General features: G+C 45.9%; 1 protein-coding gene across 1 annotated transcript; it reads left to right on the top strand.

Moving 5' to 3' along the window:
* The first annotated feature begins 9,484 nt into the window (after positions 1-9,484).
* mmp23bb (matrix metallopeptidase 23bb) lies at positions 9,485-16,660 on the top strand. Its single transcript, XM_085244554.1, has 8 exons — positions 9,485-9,804; positions 12,004-12,116; positions 13,098-13,237; positions 13,841-14,008; positions 14,406-14,570; positions 14,812-14,922; positions 15,004-15,130; positions 15,681-16,660. The coding sequence occupies exons 1-8, from the start codon at positions 9,754-9,756 to the stop codon at positions 15,871-15,873; spliced, it is 1,068 nt and encodes a 355-aa protein (XP_085100680.1). The 5' UTR covers positions 9,485-9,753; the 3' UTR covers positions 15,874-16,660.
* Positions 16,661-18,063: the final 1,403 nt, after the last annotated feature.

Below are 18,063 nucleotides of genomic sequence, written 5' to 3'. Positions count from 1 at the left end.
CTTTCCGAGTGTCTCAGTCTGTTTACGTGAACCCGCCCATCACGCTGACGATGTCATCATGCTGATTAGACTCCTTTGATTTGACATTGCAGCCTGTTTCAGCCACCAGTGCTGACTGGTGCTGGACCAGTGAAAGCGGCGTGACGCGTGCTTACTCACAGTAGACTGTAAATAAAAGATGGACTCCAGGCTGCTTTGATCCAATCAGAAATGACAGGATGGAGTCATCAGCTGACGCTTGGTACCACAGATACCTGCGCATTAGTAACATCCAATCAAAATCCTTGAATTTCACTAAAACTGGAGCTCCGCCTTTGTGGACGCTCTGTACAGTAACCTCACAGCAGCCATATTGTTGGTCACATGATGTCATTAAAAACAGCACAAACACGTCCAGTCCTGATATCACAGCAAAGCGTGTAACAGACACGCAGTCCACAGTGTCCATTTCATGCTGTGACCCTCCAAATGTGCAGTAAGCTGCAGAGCCAGCAGAGGGAGACATTTCAAGCCAACATGGAAATTATGACGTGAAACATTCAAACAGACATTAAAACTTTTACATGTAAACACAGGTTAGCGTGTACACGCTTTGCTGTAATACTGGGTTGGTCCAGAGGTCCACACTGCAGATACTGCAGATGCTGTGTGTTGAAATGCGGAGTTTGAGAAGAGCGCAGCACAAAATCAACTGACTGGTAATGTTCACGGCTTGTAGACTTGTGCGAAAGATCTTTTTTTAGAAAGATCTTTTTTTTTTCTTTTAAAGCTAAATTACATTAGCACATTACACCTTGACAACAATTTGGCATCAACACTTGGAACAATTCATGTAAATAAAAAGCGTAAGACCTCTGTTCTGTTTGGATAAGTGACCATTAGCCACAGCAACATTTAATGGTCTCGCTGATAAGAAAACGCTTTTTATGTGCGTAGATAAGAGTCTAGTCATGGGTTATTGTTAATTATTTTATGGTCTATCCTATTTATACAACTGTCCCTTATTTGTAATGACTGATTTTGAAAGGAAGATTTTAAAAATCTTTCACTGTTCCAGAGTTTTGAGTGATTTATTTTTTTGCCTCATGTCTGCCACAGTGTTTCTTTTTTCTTGTACTGAACATGGACTGCATCACGGATAAACAAAGGCACTCCAATCACAATATCTGACTAATTTAGTCATCCCGTGCAAAGCAAAACATCTGCAATAATAAATGAGGCTATCTAAAAGAAAAACCTTGAATAAATGAGTGGAGAGACACAGCCAGTGCAGATGTTTCCACACAGGTGCACTGCATGGTACAATTAAGCAATTAACATCCACTCATGCTCCGTGGCATGTAGATAAATGCTGAGCAGGCCCATCTACCTGTCAGTCAAAGAGGCCACACCCCTAAAAATGCAAAGAGGTGAGTTATATAAACATTTCCCCCGCCTTCATAACACCTGTGGGGCGTGTTATGACTGTCTGTGTTTCAGGCTGTAAACATGTTTGTTTGTGCTGCGAACCTTTAACATGGAAGTCTATGGAGACGGACTCACTGCTGCCCCTGCTGGACATCTCAGGTTCAGTCTAACAGCAGCTCACACTGAGGCTGTGACACTAAAGACAACACAAACCTGAAGCTGCTCTACTTCGCGACACACACACACACACACACACAGAGTTTTTGCAGAGGTGATAATCTTCAGTCATAAAACTGGAGCTTCAGTTAAACTGAGCAACCTGGTTTCTCATCTCTGCTGATGGTCGAGGCGTCTAGTTTGACCTGCAGGACATTTTTTGGTCGCTCCCGGTCACCACGGCAACCAGCAGCCTGTAAAAACAGAATCGTTTCTTTTCATCGACCCGAAAAAATACAAGAAAAGAACAAGATGGAGGGGCTGTTTGTGAGGTGTGGGAACCTGCTGACGAGTGTGTGTGTGTGTGGATGGACAGATGAATGGACAGAAGTGTAATTAAATCGTCATCCTTCAGCTCCGGCTGAAAGTCTGTCTTCTCCTCCGTCTCTCTGAGTGACGTGCCGTCAGGTTCCCAATGCGCCGGGCCTCCGAGCCAGCTGGACTCGAGCCAGGAAGCCGTGGGCCCCGGGCAGTGGGCCAGAAACACTGAGACATGATGGGATACCCAGCAGGTGTTACCTGAGAGGCTGTAAGCTGTGAGGGTGTTTCCTCAGGTTTGTTTAAAAAGTATGAAAACAACAGTTCAGTTTCTGCTATGTGGGGTGGAGATCTCCATTCATAGTTATTATACTCAAAGATGAGAGACGATGAGCCCTCGGGTGCACCTGAACAGGAAGCCCACCTGTTGGCACCTGGCTCATTTTCTGTACTCATTGGGCATTTGGTTGAACTTCCTTCAGGAAGCCTGCAGTCACTCCAGCAGAGCTGCAGGAGCAGAATTCTTCATTTAGCATCGATGCATCTGAAGTCACGCTAAATAAAACCCAGTAAAAATAATTCAAAGTGCTTTTAAAGGAGAACTAAGATGGATAACACTTACACGTCCTCCAGCATTGCAGGTGCTCCTTCAGCTCAGAGCACAAGGCAGTGAAGGTGGTGCAAGGAAAGGAAGCAGAAGTGAGGTTGCAGAGCTGGAATTACAGAGACAACCTCATAAACCAGCGCTTCCCGGTCTTTTCATCAGCAATGCCAGATCCCTCTTCAACAAAATGGACGAACTAAGGCTCCAGGTTGTGACAGATTGCACCATTAGGGATAGCTGTGTACTTATGATCACAGAATCCTGACTTCATCCATTCATCCCGAATTCAGCCATCAAGCTAATGGACTTAACAACTTAACAACCCTCATCCTGAATGTAGGTGTCCCACAGGGGTGTGTCCTCAGTCCCCTCTTATACTCACTTTTCTCCCATAACTGTTCACCAATCCACACCAGTAACACCATTATAAAATTTGCTGACACCACCATCATAGGACTGATCGACAACAGCGATGATTCAGCTACAGAGAGGAGGTTCAGCATCTGAAGCGATGACGACAACAACCTGCATCTGAACACAGCCGAGACCAAGGAGATGGTAATCGACTGAGCACTCCACCCTCTACATTGATGGAGGAGGTAGAAAGGGTGGAGAGCTTTAAGTTCCTCGGAGCCCACATCTCGGCCGGCCTCACCTGGTCCACAAACATCTCCCACCAGGTAGGGAAAGCACAACAATGGCTGTACTTCCTCAGGAAACTACGTCAGGCCCAGTTACCCCAGAGACTGCTAATTAACCACAACCGCTCCACCATCGAGAGATTTCTGACCTCCTGCTGCACACTCTGGTTCAACTGCTGCACCATGGAGGGCAAGAGGAAACTGCAGCGGGTGGTGAGGGCAGCAGAGCGGGCAATCGGCACCTCACTGACCCCCTCAGAGACATTTATACTGGCAGACTTCAGCAGAAAGCCAGCATCATCATCAAGGACCCCTCACACCCTGGACACTCACTCCCCCCCTTCCCTCTGGTAAACGTTACAGGTCCATCAGGACGAAGACAAACAGACTCAACAGAAGTTTTTACCCACAGGCTGTCAAACATCCCCTACCTCCACCCTGATCGGAGCATAACTGCACTGCCAACACCCATGGACATTACACCTTATTTATAAACCGTATTTTTATTCATACTATAATGGAACCAACAGTCCCACCTCCTAAACTGTGCTTATAACTGTATTTATTGTAGTAGCACCCCCCCCCCCCCCCCCCCCAAATGCAGTTTTATTATTGCGGGGACTTCAATCATGTGGATCGAAGATAGCGCTGCAGAAATTCCATCAAGGTGTAAATTGCACTACCAGAAGATTCAACACGTTGGACAAGCTGTACTCTAGCATCAGACTGGGCTACAGAGCTAAGCAGCTCCCACGTCTGACCCAGTACGCTCCTGTTACAGGATGTCAGGGCTCCACATTTTGTCAAAGATCTTGATGGCAGCAGACTCTAGAGAGTAAACACAGCTCTGGTTCAGTTGGACCTCAGCTTAAATACTGTAGATCACAGCATCATGATAAACAGGCTCAAGGACCTGTTTGGGATTACTGCTGTTCATTTTTTTCTACATATTTTTATTGAAATTTTCTGTTGTACAATACAAACAAATATTTGAACAACCTCACATTCACACACCCATCCATACATCAAACCTGCCTACATCATATTCAAATGTAGAATGAGCATAGTTCTCACAGTAATACAAAAATACAAGGAATTACAGATAAGGATAAACAAGATTTTCCCCTCCTTCCCTTCTTCTTTTCCTTCTTTCTCATAAACATCCTTCACCTCCACTCCCTGAAATGTCCATATATGGCTTCCACATATTCACAAAGTCCCAGTTTTTGCAATATATGTTAGTCTTTCCAGGCCTAGAGCCTGCAATTTCCTTCTTCCAGAGTCCCATGGAGGGAGCATCCTCTTAGTGCAATGGCTCTTCTGGCTTGAAGTAGTCCATAGTCCAGTAATTTAGTTTGTTTTTCCAGTTGCTTAAATCCCCTTGGGTATATTCCAAGTACACAGAGTTTACCATTTAAAGGAATTTTTACCTTAAACACTTCAGTCAGACATTTGATGACATCTTTCCAAAATTCCTGGATTTTAGGACATTCCCATAAACAATGGAGAAGAGTTCCTCTGCTGATGATTTAAAATGGTTCATGTCACATTTTTCTGAGAGGTGTTTTGCTGTTCTGCTTTGTGGGGCCCTCAGGGATCTGTCTTTGGTTCAGTTCTCTTTTTTTAACAATCATATTTCCTATCACCTGTATGCTGACGACCAGTGTTGGTCAAGTTACTTGAAAAAAGTAATCAGTAACTAATTACTGATTACTTCCCCCCCAAAAGTAATACTTTACTGATTACTTATTTTTGAAAGTAATTAGTTACTTAGTTACTTTACACCCTCAATAGGTAATGACGCGATAGATCAGGGGTCCCCAATCCCAGTCCACAAGGGCCGGTGTCCCTGCAGGTGTTAGATCTCACCCTGGGTCAACACACCTGAATCACATGATTAGTTCATTACCAGGCCTCTGGAGAACTACAGGACATGTTGAGGAGCTAATTTATCAATTTAAACCAGCTGTATTGGTTCGAGGACACATCTAAAACCTGCAGGGACACCGGCCCTCGTGGACTGGGATTATGGACCCTTACGATAGATCTTCAATCGCTTCAATCCCAATTCTACTTTTTCTGCATAATCCATCATACAAAATGTAATCAAATGGAAAAGTCTCTTTTTAAAACTTGTTTTATTAGTTTTAATCTTTTAACTTTATGCATCAAGCAAAAATTTAATTATATGCAACATTCTCTGACTGGAAGAAATTAGTTTAACATTTAAACCTATTTTCTGCACATTCCAGCTCATAAAATAAAATATTTTTTGTGTTTACACTCAGTCTTTCAAATAGATGCAAGTAAAACACAGCAGAAAATAAATAAAGTCAAAGACTCAGCGGTCCTGTTGCTCTATTTTCACCTGTTTAGCAGGAGTGGGGTAGGCGGAGGTTTACCCTGGTGCAGGTGTGCTGCAGCCGTCAGTGGAAGGATCCGCGAGTTTCTCTGTGAATTTTATATTCCCATCGTAGCTACTCGGTGCTTGTGCAGAAGTTTAGGGGTTTTCGCTGTAAAAAGAAGTTTTCTTCCCACGCACAGCGGACACTAATGTTTTTGTCACTTTTTATGGAATCAAACTCAAAGTAAGGTCAGTACTTCCACGCTCTAAACGCTGCACGCTCATACTCTCTCCCCTTGATATATGATCCACTGTTGATCTGCACACAGCTGTTGTCACGAACGGCGCACTCGCTTACGTCACTGTCGTGAGACATTCTTGCAAAAAATCACGGTTTTAGTAACGCAGTAACGCAGCGTTCCTACGGGAAAGTAACGGTAATCTAATTACCTTTTTTGAAATAGTAATCCCTTACTTTACTCGTTACTTGAAAAAAGTAATCGGATTACAGTAACGCATAACGCGTTACTGTCTTGTCTGAAGAAGCTTCTTGAGTTCTAGGGTCAGGGGGTCCTTTTGTCCCTCTTTGGGGGGAAACTCCCACTGGGTTTAAATCTGGGACTCTCCACCATTTGACCTTAGAACTGAAGAAGCTTCTCGGATGAGAGGTGAAACGTCTTCAAGTAACTTAAAGAAGTCCAGACGCTTTTCTTTGCAAGCTCCTTAGACCACGTTGTTGCAGTATATGAATGACTAACCTCGTATTGTGGATGGATTATCTCAGTTGTTCTCCTGACTGAAGTTTGGTCCGTTTACAGCATCCTGCCATGCGATTACATTTGTCTCTAACTATCAGGAACCTTCACGTTAACTTTTATAAGTGGAAAAGTGTTAGTGTTCATCCTCCAGCTTCACTGTTTATATTATGCTAACATAGCTGTGTCGCTAGCGATCACGTAGCACATCATTATATAGCAGCTAGCCCAACTTCAGTAACCCTATAAACGTCACTGCTGTTTAGTTTCCTGTCTTCATTTATGCTGGAAGTGATAACAGAGTGTGTGTGGGGTCCTCCACGATGCTGGTGGCTTTGCCGATTCAGCAGGTGTGACAGGCCTCTGTGATGGCTCCAATGATCCTCTCAGCTGCTCTCACTAACAGTTGTAGAGCATTGTGATCCGATACGGTGCCGTTACCATCCAGACAGTGATGCAGCTGCTCAGGATGCTCTCGATAGTCTCTCTGTAGATGGTGGTGAGAATGGATGGACGGAGATGGGCTTTCCCAGCTTCCTCAGGAAGCAGAGCTTAGTTATGGAGCTGGTGTTGAGGGACCAGGTGGACACCGAGGAATCTGGAGCTCTTGACGACCTCCACAGAGGATCCACGATGTTCAGTGGGCAGTGATCTCTCCATGCTCTGAAGTCAGGTCTCTTTTGTTCTGTCCACTTTGATAAACACACGGCGGAGGCGAACACATTTCAATACTTTTCAGGATTCTGTTATTACTCTGTGGCTGTCACGATGCGCGCGCGCGCGCGCGCACACACACGCACACGCACACACACACACACACAGCTGAACACTTCCCAAAAACCTCGTTCACCCTTTCAATGCAGGAACAGCGTGATCGTTTATGCCGCTCAGGTGCGTCCACCTCGTTCTGCCACCGTCACATGTGATGGTGTCACATTAGAGTTACAGGTGCAATGATGTGAATGACTGTTGTCAAAAGGATCTCATTGATCTCATTATATTTCATGTATTTATAGTGACAATAAAGACAAAGACAGGTTGGATGGCACTGCGTGTGATGTCAGCAGTCTCAGTATCAGCAGTACCTGCTGCAGAACCGTCTCCTGGCTGGAGAGCACGGTGTGTTTGCAGCTCTTCCAGAAATGTGGAAAATACAAGTCCTGCAGACTAACGTCAGGGTGAAGAAAGAGTGATGATGAGACATTCAGGGACCAAAGCGTAATCACGGCTCTTCTCTCAGTTTGACCTTCACTTTCCTCAGGAGATCACTGACTTTCTAACAAACTGCCTCTCGGATGAATTTTGGTTTCAGGTTTCTGTCAACGTATCGATCGATTCTCACCCTGCCAGCACAGAGTGAGTCGGTGTGAGGTCACAGCAGTGTTGTAGATAAGATAAGATAAGATAAGATAGAACTTTATTAATCCCTCGGGTGGGTTCCTCTGGGAAATTCGACTTCCAAAAAGCACAGCAACGACCGAAGTTACAGTTACAGAATTGTTATATATATATATATATACACACACACACACACACACACACACACACACACACACACACACACACACACACACACACACACACACACATATAAATACAGAGACAAATATAAATAAAATATACGAAGGGGATAAATAGAATAAACAGGAATAAAAAATAAAAATACAAGTGAATTGCACATTTCAAGTATTGAGTCTATTGCACTGTTGACTATTTACAAAAGTATTGCACAAAAGGTATTGTACAGTGAGGTGAAGAGGCACTACAGCTTAGTTGTTCCCCCCTCCTTTGTCCTCCTGTTTCCCCTCCCTCTCCCCTCCAGAGAGGAGTTAAACAGTCTGATGGCGTGTGGGACAAAGGAGTTTTTAAGTCTGTTAGTTCTTGTCTTTGGGAGAAGCAACCTGTCACTGAACAGACTCTTCTGATTGTTTATGGCCGTGTGCAGAGGATGCCCAGCATTGTTCATAATGTCCATCAGTTTCTTTAATGTCCTTTTCTCTGCCACTGTCACCAGAGTGTCCAGCTTCATGCCGACCACAGAGCTAGCCCTCCTGATCAGTTTCTCCAGCCTGGATGAGTCCTTCTTCTTAGTGCATGATGGGAATCTGCCAGGCCGCTCAGCTGCCAACATTCAAACCTCATTCAGCTCACAATGCAGTGTTAATGAGCTGCTTAACATGCACCATATGATGAGCTCCTCTAAAGATGCCTCTGCAGGCACTTTGTCAGAGTGAAGGTGACCGCGAGCTGGACAGAGACGCCAAGTGTGGGCGGAGAGATAAACAAGACAACAATGCAAGCCGGGCCGGGGGGGGGGGGGTATTGAGGGGGCTGCAAGGAGTGATTAATTCACCCCTCCCAGATTAATTTAGGCAATAAGACATCCAGAATTAATCCATCAGCAGGGCTTTGTCTTTCTCTTGCTTCAGCCACATTAATCAATACTTTAATATTAATGACTGTGGGTGTGTAAAAAAGGTCACAACCACATTCAGAGCACAAGTCTCAACAGAGAACGTGACTGGATGTTTCCATCGCTGCTGTGTGAATAAGCAGCTAACTGTGGATGCTCCTCAACCCCAAACTGAAAGTCTAAACATGTAAGGCCCATCAAAAGATGGCATGAAGCAGATCAATAAAGCCAGACCATCAGCATCAGAGGACCGATGACGGAGCCTTGGGGAACTCCACACGTTGTTGAGTTTTATCGCAGGTTTCTCTTCTGAATCCTCCCACATCATGTTTTTTCTCTTAATTATTTCTGTAAAGTCATAAACGGATAGAAACCTGCAGCGAGTTCAACCTGTTCAATCGCAGGACCTTTGTGTGTGTGTGTGTAGTACTAGTAGTGCAGTATTTGTAAGGAGTTTTTGATGTGTGTATTTTTAGGTCTACAGGTCTGTTTTGTTAGTATTTCTCAGTTTGTAAACGATTTTTGGTTTTTGCTGTTTTCGTGTCTCCCTCACAGGAAGCTGTTGAGTGTTTGGACAGATGTTCTTAGCAGAGACGAAACAACTGCTGCACATCTGGACCGCTGCTGCTGGGAAAACACCTCAGGGTGGCCCAACCTGCAGTCTGGAGCCCTTGAGGCCCCAGAGGGAAACACCGGGAGCGGGTCTGGTTTGTTTATCCGCTGAGTGAGCTCAGTGCTTAAACAGAACTGTGGTTCCGGTGGGAAAGGGTTAAACTGTTCTCCTCACCTGACCCCGCCCCTCCGGACCAGCCCCGCTGCAGCAGCGAGCGGACACTCCGGGAACTTCACTCAGTTTGTTCCCCAGCGGAGCGCGTTCCTCCCACGGGTCCCGGACCACGCTGAGCACGCGCACGGAGCGGGTCGGGTCGGGTCTCCGGGGTTCGGATCTTTCCCGCTTTTTGATTTTCTGCCTGAAGTGGAGCTTGCGCGACTTTTAGCTCCGCGGAGTGTGCGTGCGTAAATCTGCGCGCCTGGAAACTCCGTGGGATGACGCACGCGCTCACCGATCGATTGTTTGACTGATATATTGACGGGCACGCGGTCCGAGACTCGCCATGGACCCCGTTCAGCTGATGATGATGATGATGATGATGGTGATGATGAAGGTCAGTGTCGGGACCGACTTCAGACAAACTGGTAGAGAACAAAGAGCGCGCAGTCAGCCCGAGGTCAGACACAGGTCATAACCCTCCTCCTCTTCACCCTGGCGCTGGAGCCGGCTCTTATTCGCTCAGACTTAGAAATGATGAAGTTTCTGAGTTCAGATGATTTTGCGCTTTTCTTTCTCTCTGACGATAAACTGAAGATGAATCTGAGCGTTTTTTACTCTTTCACACATCAAACTAAAAAAAACACGTGATTGGAGTCACGTGATTGGCTCTCAGCTGAGGGACCCTGAAGGTCAGACAGCAACTGACTCCAACATCAGTTTGCAGCTTTTGTGAGAGTGGGTGGGGAGCTGATTTCTGGGTCTGAAAAGTCACTGAAACGTAAATCTGTGAAACGGTTTTACAAGATTTTCTTCTATTTAAAGTCAGGAAACAAAATTGAAACGTGATGAGAGTGTGTCTGCGCTGTAATCTTTTTATTCGCTGCGTCTCTTTGTGATGTGGTCTGAGTCTGTTTTCCACAAAGCTCTCTGAAGACGTTTGCAGACGTTTTGTGGTCTCTGTGGTTCTGCCATTTCTTTGTGCTCATTAAAACTTTTGGAATGATTCTTTAAACATCTTAAGTTGACTTTGCTGAGATGATTTTCCATGAAATAGCTGACTGGTTTGGTTTGAATATTTAGAATGAGCCTTTAAAAGCCTGCAGAGCATAGAGGTGACCTCACACAGTCCTGCACTGCTAATTAAAATGTTTACTGCTTCGTGTCTCAGACTCAGTGTAGAAACGTTCACACTGTCTGAAATCTGATCAAACTCTGTAAGTCTGACGATTCCTGTGAAACGGACTCCAGGCAGGTCTTAGGTTTGTTTCCTCAGTCACACTCAGGTCCCCGGGGTGTTAGCATCACCTGCAGTCTGCTGTCAGTCTGAACTCACCCGTCGTTATCACAGTTTTGGTTCCTTCAGTCGATCCAGATCAGAAACAGATCAAATATTCAACTTTTGCTGTTCGGTGTCACAAACGTGAGGCTGCTGATGTTATCTGTGAGCTGATCTGTCAGTGTCAGCACTGATAACAGGAGAAACACCATTCAGCCAGGCTTGGAGTGTTGGTGTTGCACAGTCTGTCCACCAGATGGCGCTCTGCAAGTTTCCTGCAGTAACAGCAAACAGCTGCTGGGAGCAGAGCATAAACGTGTGAATGAACAGCGCCAAAGCAGAACCTGTAGGTGGTGTCCACATAGCAAGGGGCGCTGGGTGGAGCCTGTGGGGTCCTTTCTGTCTGAGCGCTCAGATGTGTGAGCAGACTTTCTAGCGAGTGAAACGTGGAGGCAAAGGAGGTTCAGCCGAGTTCACATGTGGCTGACAGAAACGTGGGGAGGGGGGGGGGGAAATCAAAGCACATCAAAGCCACACATGAAAGAGACAAAGAAGGAAGTGTTTCACATCTGTATGGAATCACCCTACTGCCACATCTGTCCACATCTGTGCACAGAGCCTTCCAGAGTCTCCTGTTTCATTAGAGCGCTGCAGTATTTCTGTTTCTGTTTGAACAGCGTATCATGCACGGCTGCTGAGACTTGAGCTTTTATTTTGAAATAGTCACAGGAAATCACAGAGGTCAGGAAGTTATTGCTAGGCCAAAACGCTGCAGCTGCATCAGCTCCTGACTTTGGTAAAACCAGTCATTCATGTGACCTATGACCTCCTGAAACTACAGGTGGTGTCAAATCATCAATAACAGAAAACCTCCAGACGGAGCTCGCCGTGCTCGATAAAACAGCCTCAGCCAGCAAAGCCAGCATGGCTGAGTCATGAGCTGGTCTGCATCCACAGACACGGGCCAGTTAGGGCTCAGTACTATACAATCAAAATCCTCCATTTTGCCGCATTAAACCCAGAGCTCAGCCTTGTGGACGCTCTGTTAGTACAGTGACCTCACAGCAGACATATTATTGGTCAGATGATGTCATTACAAAGGCCCCAACAGCACAAACACGGTCCAGACGTCGCGTATCCACAGAGACCAAACAGTTTGTGTATCTGGCTGTAAACGTGTTTAATTCTGCTGTAAAGTTTAAAAACGGGAGTCTATGAGGACTGACTCAGTGCTGCCTCTGCTGGACGCTAGAGGCACTGCAACTGATTTTAAGGAAGCTGATTGGTTATTAACTCTGCATGTTTGCTGTGTTTCAGATGTCTGACAGCAGCAGATCAATGGAGGTGTTCGGGGACCGAGCAGCAAGAAGCAAACGCTATGCCATCAACCCTCTAGGACACAAGTGGACTCACCATAACATCACGTACAGGTAGAGAAACACCTGTGCAGACTTAGTAACATCCTGTAATTCATTCAGTGAAGCTCTGAGGTCATCACGTGTGCTTTTACAAGGTCAGGAACTTCAAAATGCTCTGTTTCTCTAATCGTCCTCTAAGATCATGTGTAAGTTAAAGATTTAATGTCGTCATCGTCTAATTCTGCGTCTTTCTATTATTTTGCTGCATTTCAGCGTTTATTGGTTGGACCTCTGCACCTCTGCCACAGCTTGTATTAAAGCACATTCTACGTGTAGAATATTTAATTATGAAGGTAAACATTTGGAGCCTGAAATTCAAGCTAATACTGAGGGCCTGCTGGCTGTCATATCTACAGTGATTCAGGATGTCACCCAGCAGGAGCCTGAACAGAGAAAGTGACCCTCACACAGAGCCTCGTGTTCGGCCTCCAATTTATACAAGTCAAAAATAAAGAGCAGAATATAAACCACAAGGCAGAGAATAATCTCTGGTGTCCGAGAGTCTAACCAATAAACAGCGCAGGAACCAACCCTTCCTCCTCCTCCTCATCGTCGGCAGCAGGAGCAGCAGCCTCAGGTCAAAGTCTAGAAACAATCTTGACACTCAGGACCCTTCGCTGTAACGCCTGCAGGCAGTTATTTGGGTGGTTATTTTCATTCTGGCTCCTTCCATGCAGGTAAAGGGCCTGTAGTAGCAGGCGGAGCCCGGGTGACTGGAACAACATTTTGTCCTTTCTTTGACAACCAGTTTTTTTTGGGGTTTTTTTTGTTAACGACTGAAAAACGTTCATAGATGACGATGAAGAAAGCGAATGGCGCAGCATCGTGATTGGCTCGTTTGTTTCCTGATTCCATGCTGATGAGTACCTACCTCACTGATTGCCCTCCCATTGTATTTCTATACCAATCACACAACTGAAATCAGAGGAGGCGGAGCATCATTCTCTGAGGACCAATCAGAGTCCAGTTATCTGTCTGTCTCTTCCATCTCAGGATCATCAAGTTCCCCAACACCCTGAATGTGGAGGACACCAGGAAGGCCATCGGCATCGCCTTCACAAAGTGGAGTGACGTGTCTCCGCTGACCTTCACCGAGGTTACTGACGGCAACGCTACCGCTGACATCACCATCGGTAGGACTGAACGTTTAACTGGCTGTGGACCCACAGGGTCAGGTTAACACGCACCTCTCTCTGTGTGGGAGACTTCATTTGAAAAGGGCCAACTTCTGCTTAAAGTGATGGATTAGAGCCCTAACCCTGGCACTAAACAGGTCACAGGTACTTTATTTTAATACAAGATTAGTCCATATCATTAAAAAATTGCCTCGTAATTGTAACTGCCTGTGTTCAAAGTGATTCAAACCTTAGAAAAACCAACCAAAGTATCAACAGAAGGTGGAGAGACGGCATCGATGTTGTGTTGAACAGATATCAGCTGATATTAAAATGGAGACAGGCTGTTGTTTCATGTTATACCAGTTTGTACCACAAGATGGCGTAGTGAGTCAGCCGAACCTTTACTAGTGGGCTGGACAAGCTGAAGGTTCTGGACGAAGCGGCGGTAAGAGTAAAACTCTGCCCCCTGCTGGTGAAGGCTGCAGCTACATGTTGCTGGTGGTAATTAAAGAAGTGCGTTCAGTAGGTCGTCCTCATGAAAGGACACGAACACGTCTGCAGGATGAGGAGCTCTGCTTTCGTCCTCTGAGATGTTCCACTTCAGTTTCCTATTTCCAGGTTTCTACACCTTCAACCACACGGACTGCTGGTGGTCTCCTCTCCACCCGTGTTTCGATGGGCTGAACGGCGAGCTGGCGCACGCCTTCCTGCCACCACGGGGAGAAATTCACTTTGACAACCACGAGTTCTGGATCCTCGGGAAGTCGCGCTTCAGCTGGAAACAAGGTTGGAGCACGTAGGATGGTTCTGTGTGTGTTTAGTGTGTTCCTAGAAGGCCACCGTAGTCTGAGAGATGAAAGAAACAGCACAAATGTTGTTTTAGGTGTTCCTCACTTTTTGAGTTTATAACATGTGTGTGTGTTATAAACAGCAGCGCTGGTATCGTGACAGGATTTATTCCTCAATGCTTCTTAAATGATAAAAATCTAAACAAACTCCTGAAACATGACAGACAGGAAGAGCACAGCAGAAACCTCAGAGATCATTGTGCGAGTGTGGTGGGCGTGGTCTGTTTGTAGGAGGCTGCAGCAGGAGTGACGCTCCTCTGAGAACACGTCATTACCATCCTGCAGCCGGCGCTCTGAGGATGATAATGATTGGATGTAAAAATCTCCTCCTGCAGGAGTCTGGCTGAACGACCTGGTCCAGGTGGCGGCACACGAGATCGGCCACGCTCTGGGTTTGTGGCACTCCAGAGACCCTCAGGCTCTGATGCATCCCAACGCCACCTACACCGGACAGAGGAACATCGCCCAGGACGACGTGTGGGGCATCCAGAGACTCTACGGTAAACCCCAGCGCGGCCGGAAACGAGCTCGTCCTGCTTCAGTCAGGTTTACAGCTGTTCGCTGCAAAGCTGGGAAACAGCACATTTATGCATTTGAGATATTTAAGGTGGACTGAGGGGAAACTGCTCTGACCGATCAGAAATAAACATCCCCTGATGCAGACAGGCGGAAACACGCCGCTGCATCATGTGACGTGTGTTTGTTGTGTTTAAGTGACTGGACACGTCTGTCGCTCTGCAGGTTGTCTGGATAAGAAGCGAGTCTGCGACCCGTGGGCTCGGCTCGGCTTCTGCGAGCGAAGGAAGACGTTCATGAAGAAGAACTGTCCTCAGCGCTGTGATTTCTGCTACGGTGAGGCCCCTCTGACCTCTGACACCCTCACAGAAGCCCGCACGACGCTCATTGCCCGTCTCCATCCTGTTCCCACTGCAGAGCCTCTGGAGGTGGTCACTACAGCAACACCGCCGGCAGCCAACACGAAGATCAAGATGGTTCCTCGGGGAAAGGTGGTGGGTTTCCGCTGTGGGACCAAAAGCACCCGCTCACCCCCCAAAATCAGGTCAGCTCATCAATGCTGGCGTAATCATTATTGTGGGTGATTTTAACATGTAGATGCTAAGAATGACAGCCTCAACATGGCATTTAATCTGTTATTAGACTCAACTGGCTTCTGTCAACATGTAAAAGAACCCACCCACCACTTTAATCACACTCTAGATCTTGTTTTAACATGTGGCATAGAAACTGAACATGTAACAGAGTTTCCTGTCTGATCATTTCCTGATAAAATTTACAATAACTGAGCCTTCAGTTTTCAGGCCCCTCTTCTGTGGAACCAGCTTCCAGTTTGGATTCGGGAGACAGACACTATCTCTACTTTCAAGATTAGGCTTCAAACTTTCCTTGTTCATGTTTTGAAGCTAATGCTGCGGCGTCACTGGTCATGGACACAGCTCGTCAAGGTTAAAATCTTTCTCGGAGAGTTTCAGGAGCCAGGACGAGTCACAGTTAACGAGCCGGGCTTGTGGTCATTTTCTGTACAGCTGTTTGAATGATTGTGGGCGGAGCTGAAAGCTTAAAGGTCTGTGGTGTCTGTGGTTTTCCTGCAGCTGGTACAAAGATGGCGAGCAGATCCTCTCATCCATTCCAGGGTACATCGTCATGAAGGACCGAGACTTGCGCATCGTCGCCAACGAGTTCAACGAAGGCGTTTACACCTGCCGCGTCCATCGCCGCGGCGACATCGTCTCTGCAAACTCCTGGGCTATCAGACTGAAGCCGGAGCAGGCATCCAACAGCTGAAGACGACAGACAGGAAGTGACCTGACAGGAAGCATGGCGTCTGTGGACTTTTTTCCTGACTTCAAGGGACTTTAAACATTAAAGAACAACGAACCATTGGCAGCTCTGTGATGTCACGGCGCCACATCCTCATGACTGCGAATGACATCACAATGTGTAAAGTGGTGACTGAGCTGACTGGATGGCGTTTTGGTGATAAGCAGCCTGCTGCTCATCTACGTGAGAATATTTCTGTAGCCTGTAGGAACTGTGGCGTTTGACCCCGCCCACTTTAGTTGCAGCGGTTGAGTTAATTACTTAGCAACGACAGTCATGTAATCCCTCTTTGCCCTTTGACCTTTGCTTAGACTTGTGTCCTGTCAGACGCTGTTCCTCTGTCCTCCATCATGGGGAAGCTGTTTCACATCTTTGTGCACTTCCTGTTTCCCCCGCCGGCCCGTCCTCACCGCCACGATTTGAGTGCTGGACTGACGTAGAGCAGCTTTGCATGATTCACAGTTCAGACTAATCCCGCCTCACAAACAGCACGGCAGCGCTCTGAATGCGAGTGATGGGCACTATGACAGGTGTGAGTCCTTCACCCAGTAAACTGGTGGTGTCCTCTTTCTGTCCTTAATGTGTGAAATTTGTTTGTTGTTTTGTTGACAAATTACAGAAATAAACAGAAACATTTTAGTAAATGTTCTCCTGCTGGACGCAGCTCGTACGAGGTACGAGTTCTCAGAGGTGGAGCCCCCTGGTGGCCGTTAGAGAGAACGCAGGTTTGAGACGCTCTCAGGTCGTCCATGCTCTCTTTGGGGGGAGGGAGGGGGAGGGTGCTCCAAATATTCAGATGAAAACAGGTCAGACTTTAAAGAAATGGGTTGGATGATGAATGTGTGTGTGTGTGCGTGTGTGTGAGAGAGACACTGATGTCTGTGGAAACAAAGGCCTGAGAACAAAGAGTGTCTGCAGGGTGAGCGTGGGTCGCTCACCCTGCAGACACAAACAAACCGACAAAATCATTTTAAAAATCAAAAACAAATAAAGTTTAACAATCTCAAGTTAAATACTAGAAAGTGCATTTTCTGAAGAAACTGCAGTGTGAATGCTTGAATCTGAATGTATGCACTGAAATGAATTAATTGCTGAATTTTGAGTTAAAACTTTTTTAATGAGATAAAAAAAAAAAAAAAAAATTTAACCTGAAAACAAAGGTGCTGAACTGCTAAAAGCTGAAGGTTACACAGAAGAAGAAGTTGGAAAAAAGCTGAAAATGTTTTAATTTTAAATTAGAAAAACCTAAGAAATGAGAAAAGAACATTTAGAGTCAGAAAACATCTGAATGAATATTAAAAGGTCATATTCTTTGAATCACTGAATGACTCAAATGTGATCCCTCCACTTTGATCCACACAGTTTAAAAAGTTTAAATGCCTGAGCTTTGAAAGATACGGTGTTGGAAAGAGAACAATAATGGCGACAATTTGAGGGTAAAATGATGGCTGTAACACTGTGGACACAGCAGCAGTTGAAAGAGAAGTGCTTAAGATGAATCTTGGTACAGTGGCAGGCAGAGCTCGTTAAGCAGGCAGGTGTGAGCCTGGTTGCTATAGTGACCGCACCCAATGGCTCCATACACACGTACACAGACATGCGCCTCACTTTTGCTGCTTAAAATGAACAGAAAAGTCAGGCCGAAACAAATCGTTCCCAAATGAAAAGTAAAAGTCGTATTGACGAAATTCTTTCACCGTGAGCGACAGCAATGTCTAGTCTACCTAATTCTCAGTTTTCATGCCTGTGGAGCTTATTATATGGACGTGGTGACAGTGGAAAGACACCATGCTCTTCTGATTTTCAAACGAACCTTCTGAGCCATTTTAACATTAGAGTCTATGGAAGAGTTGGAGGGAGGAGGCTGTGCATTGGTGACATTTATGAAAGAACCATAACACCTAGGACAATAGTAAACACATTGGATGAAAGAGGACAGCGATGGCTACGTTTTGAGGGTAAAATCATACCTGTAGAGCAAACGCTGCAGACACAGCAGCAGTTTTAAAAAAGATTTTAAGATTAATTTTTTTGCTCCTCTCACTCTAGCAGTTGAGCTGCCTCACTCTAGCCCCAACATTCCGTCCCATACACACCCATTATAAACTCTGAAACGGGTGAAAAAACATCATGAAACTTAAACTGGAACTGAAG

This window comes from Mchenga conophoros, linkage group LG14 (assembly GCF_057382185.1).
Source record: "Mchenga conophoros isolate Kocher_MC1m ecotype Shallow Benthic linkage group LG14, M_conophoros_male_GT1.1, whole genome shotgun sequence".
Classification (NCBI taxonomy): Eukaryota; Metazoa; Chordata; class Actinopteri; order Cichliformes; family Cichlidae; genus Mchenga; species Mchenga conophoros.
This window is presented reverse-complemented; position numbering and strand designations above follow the sequence as displayed.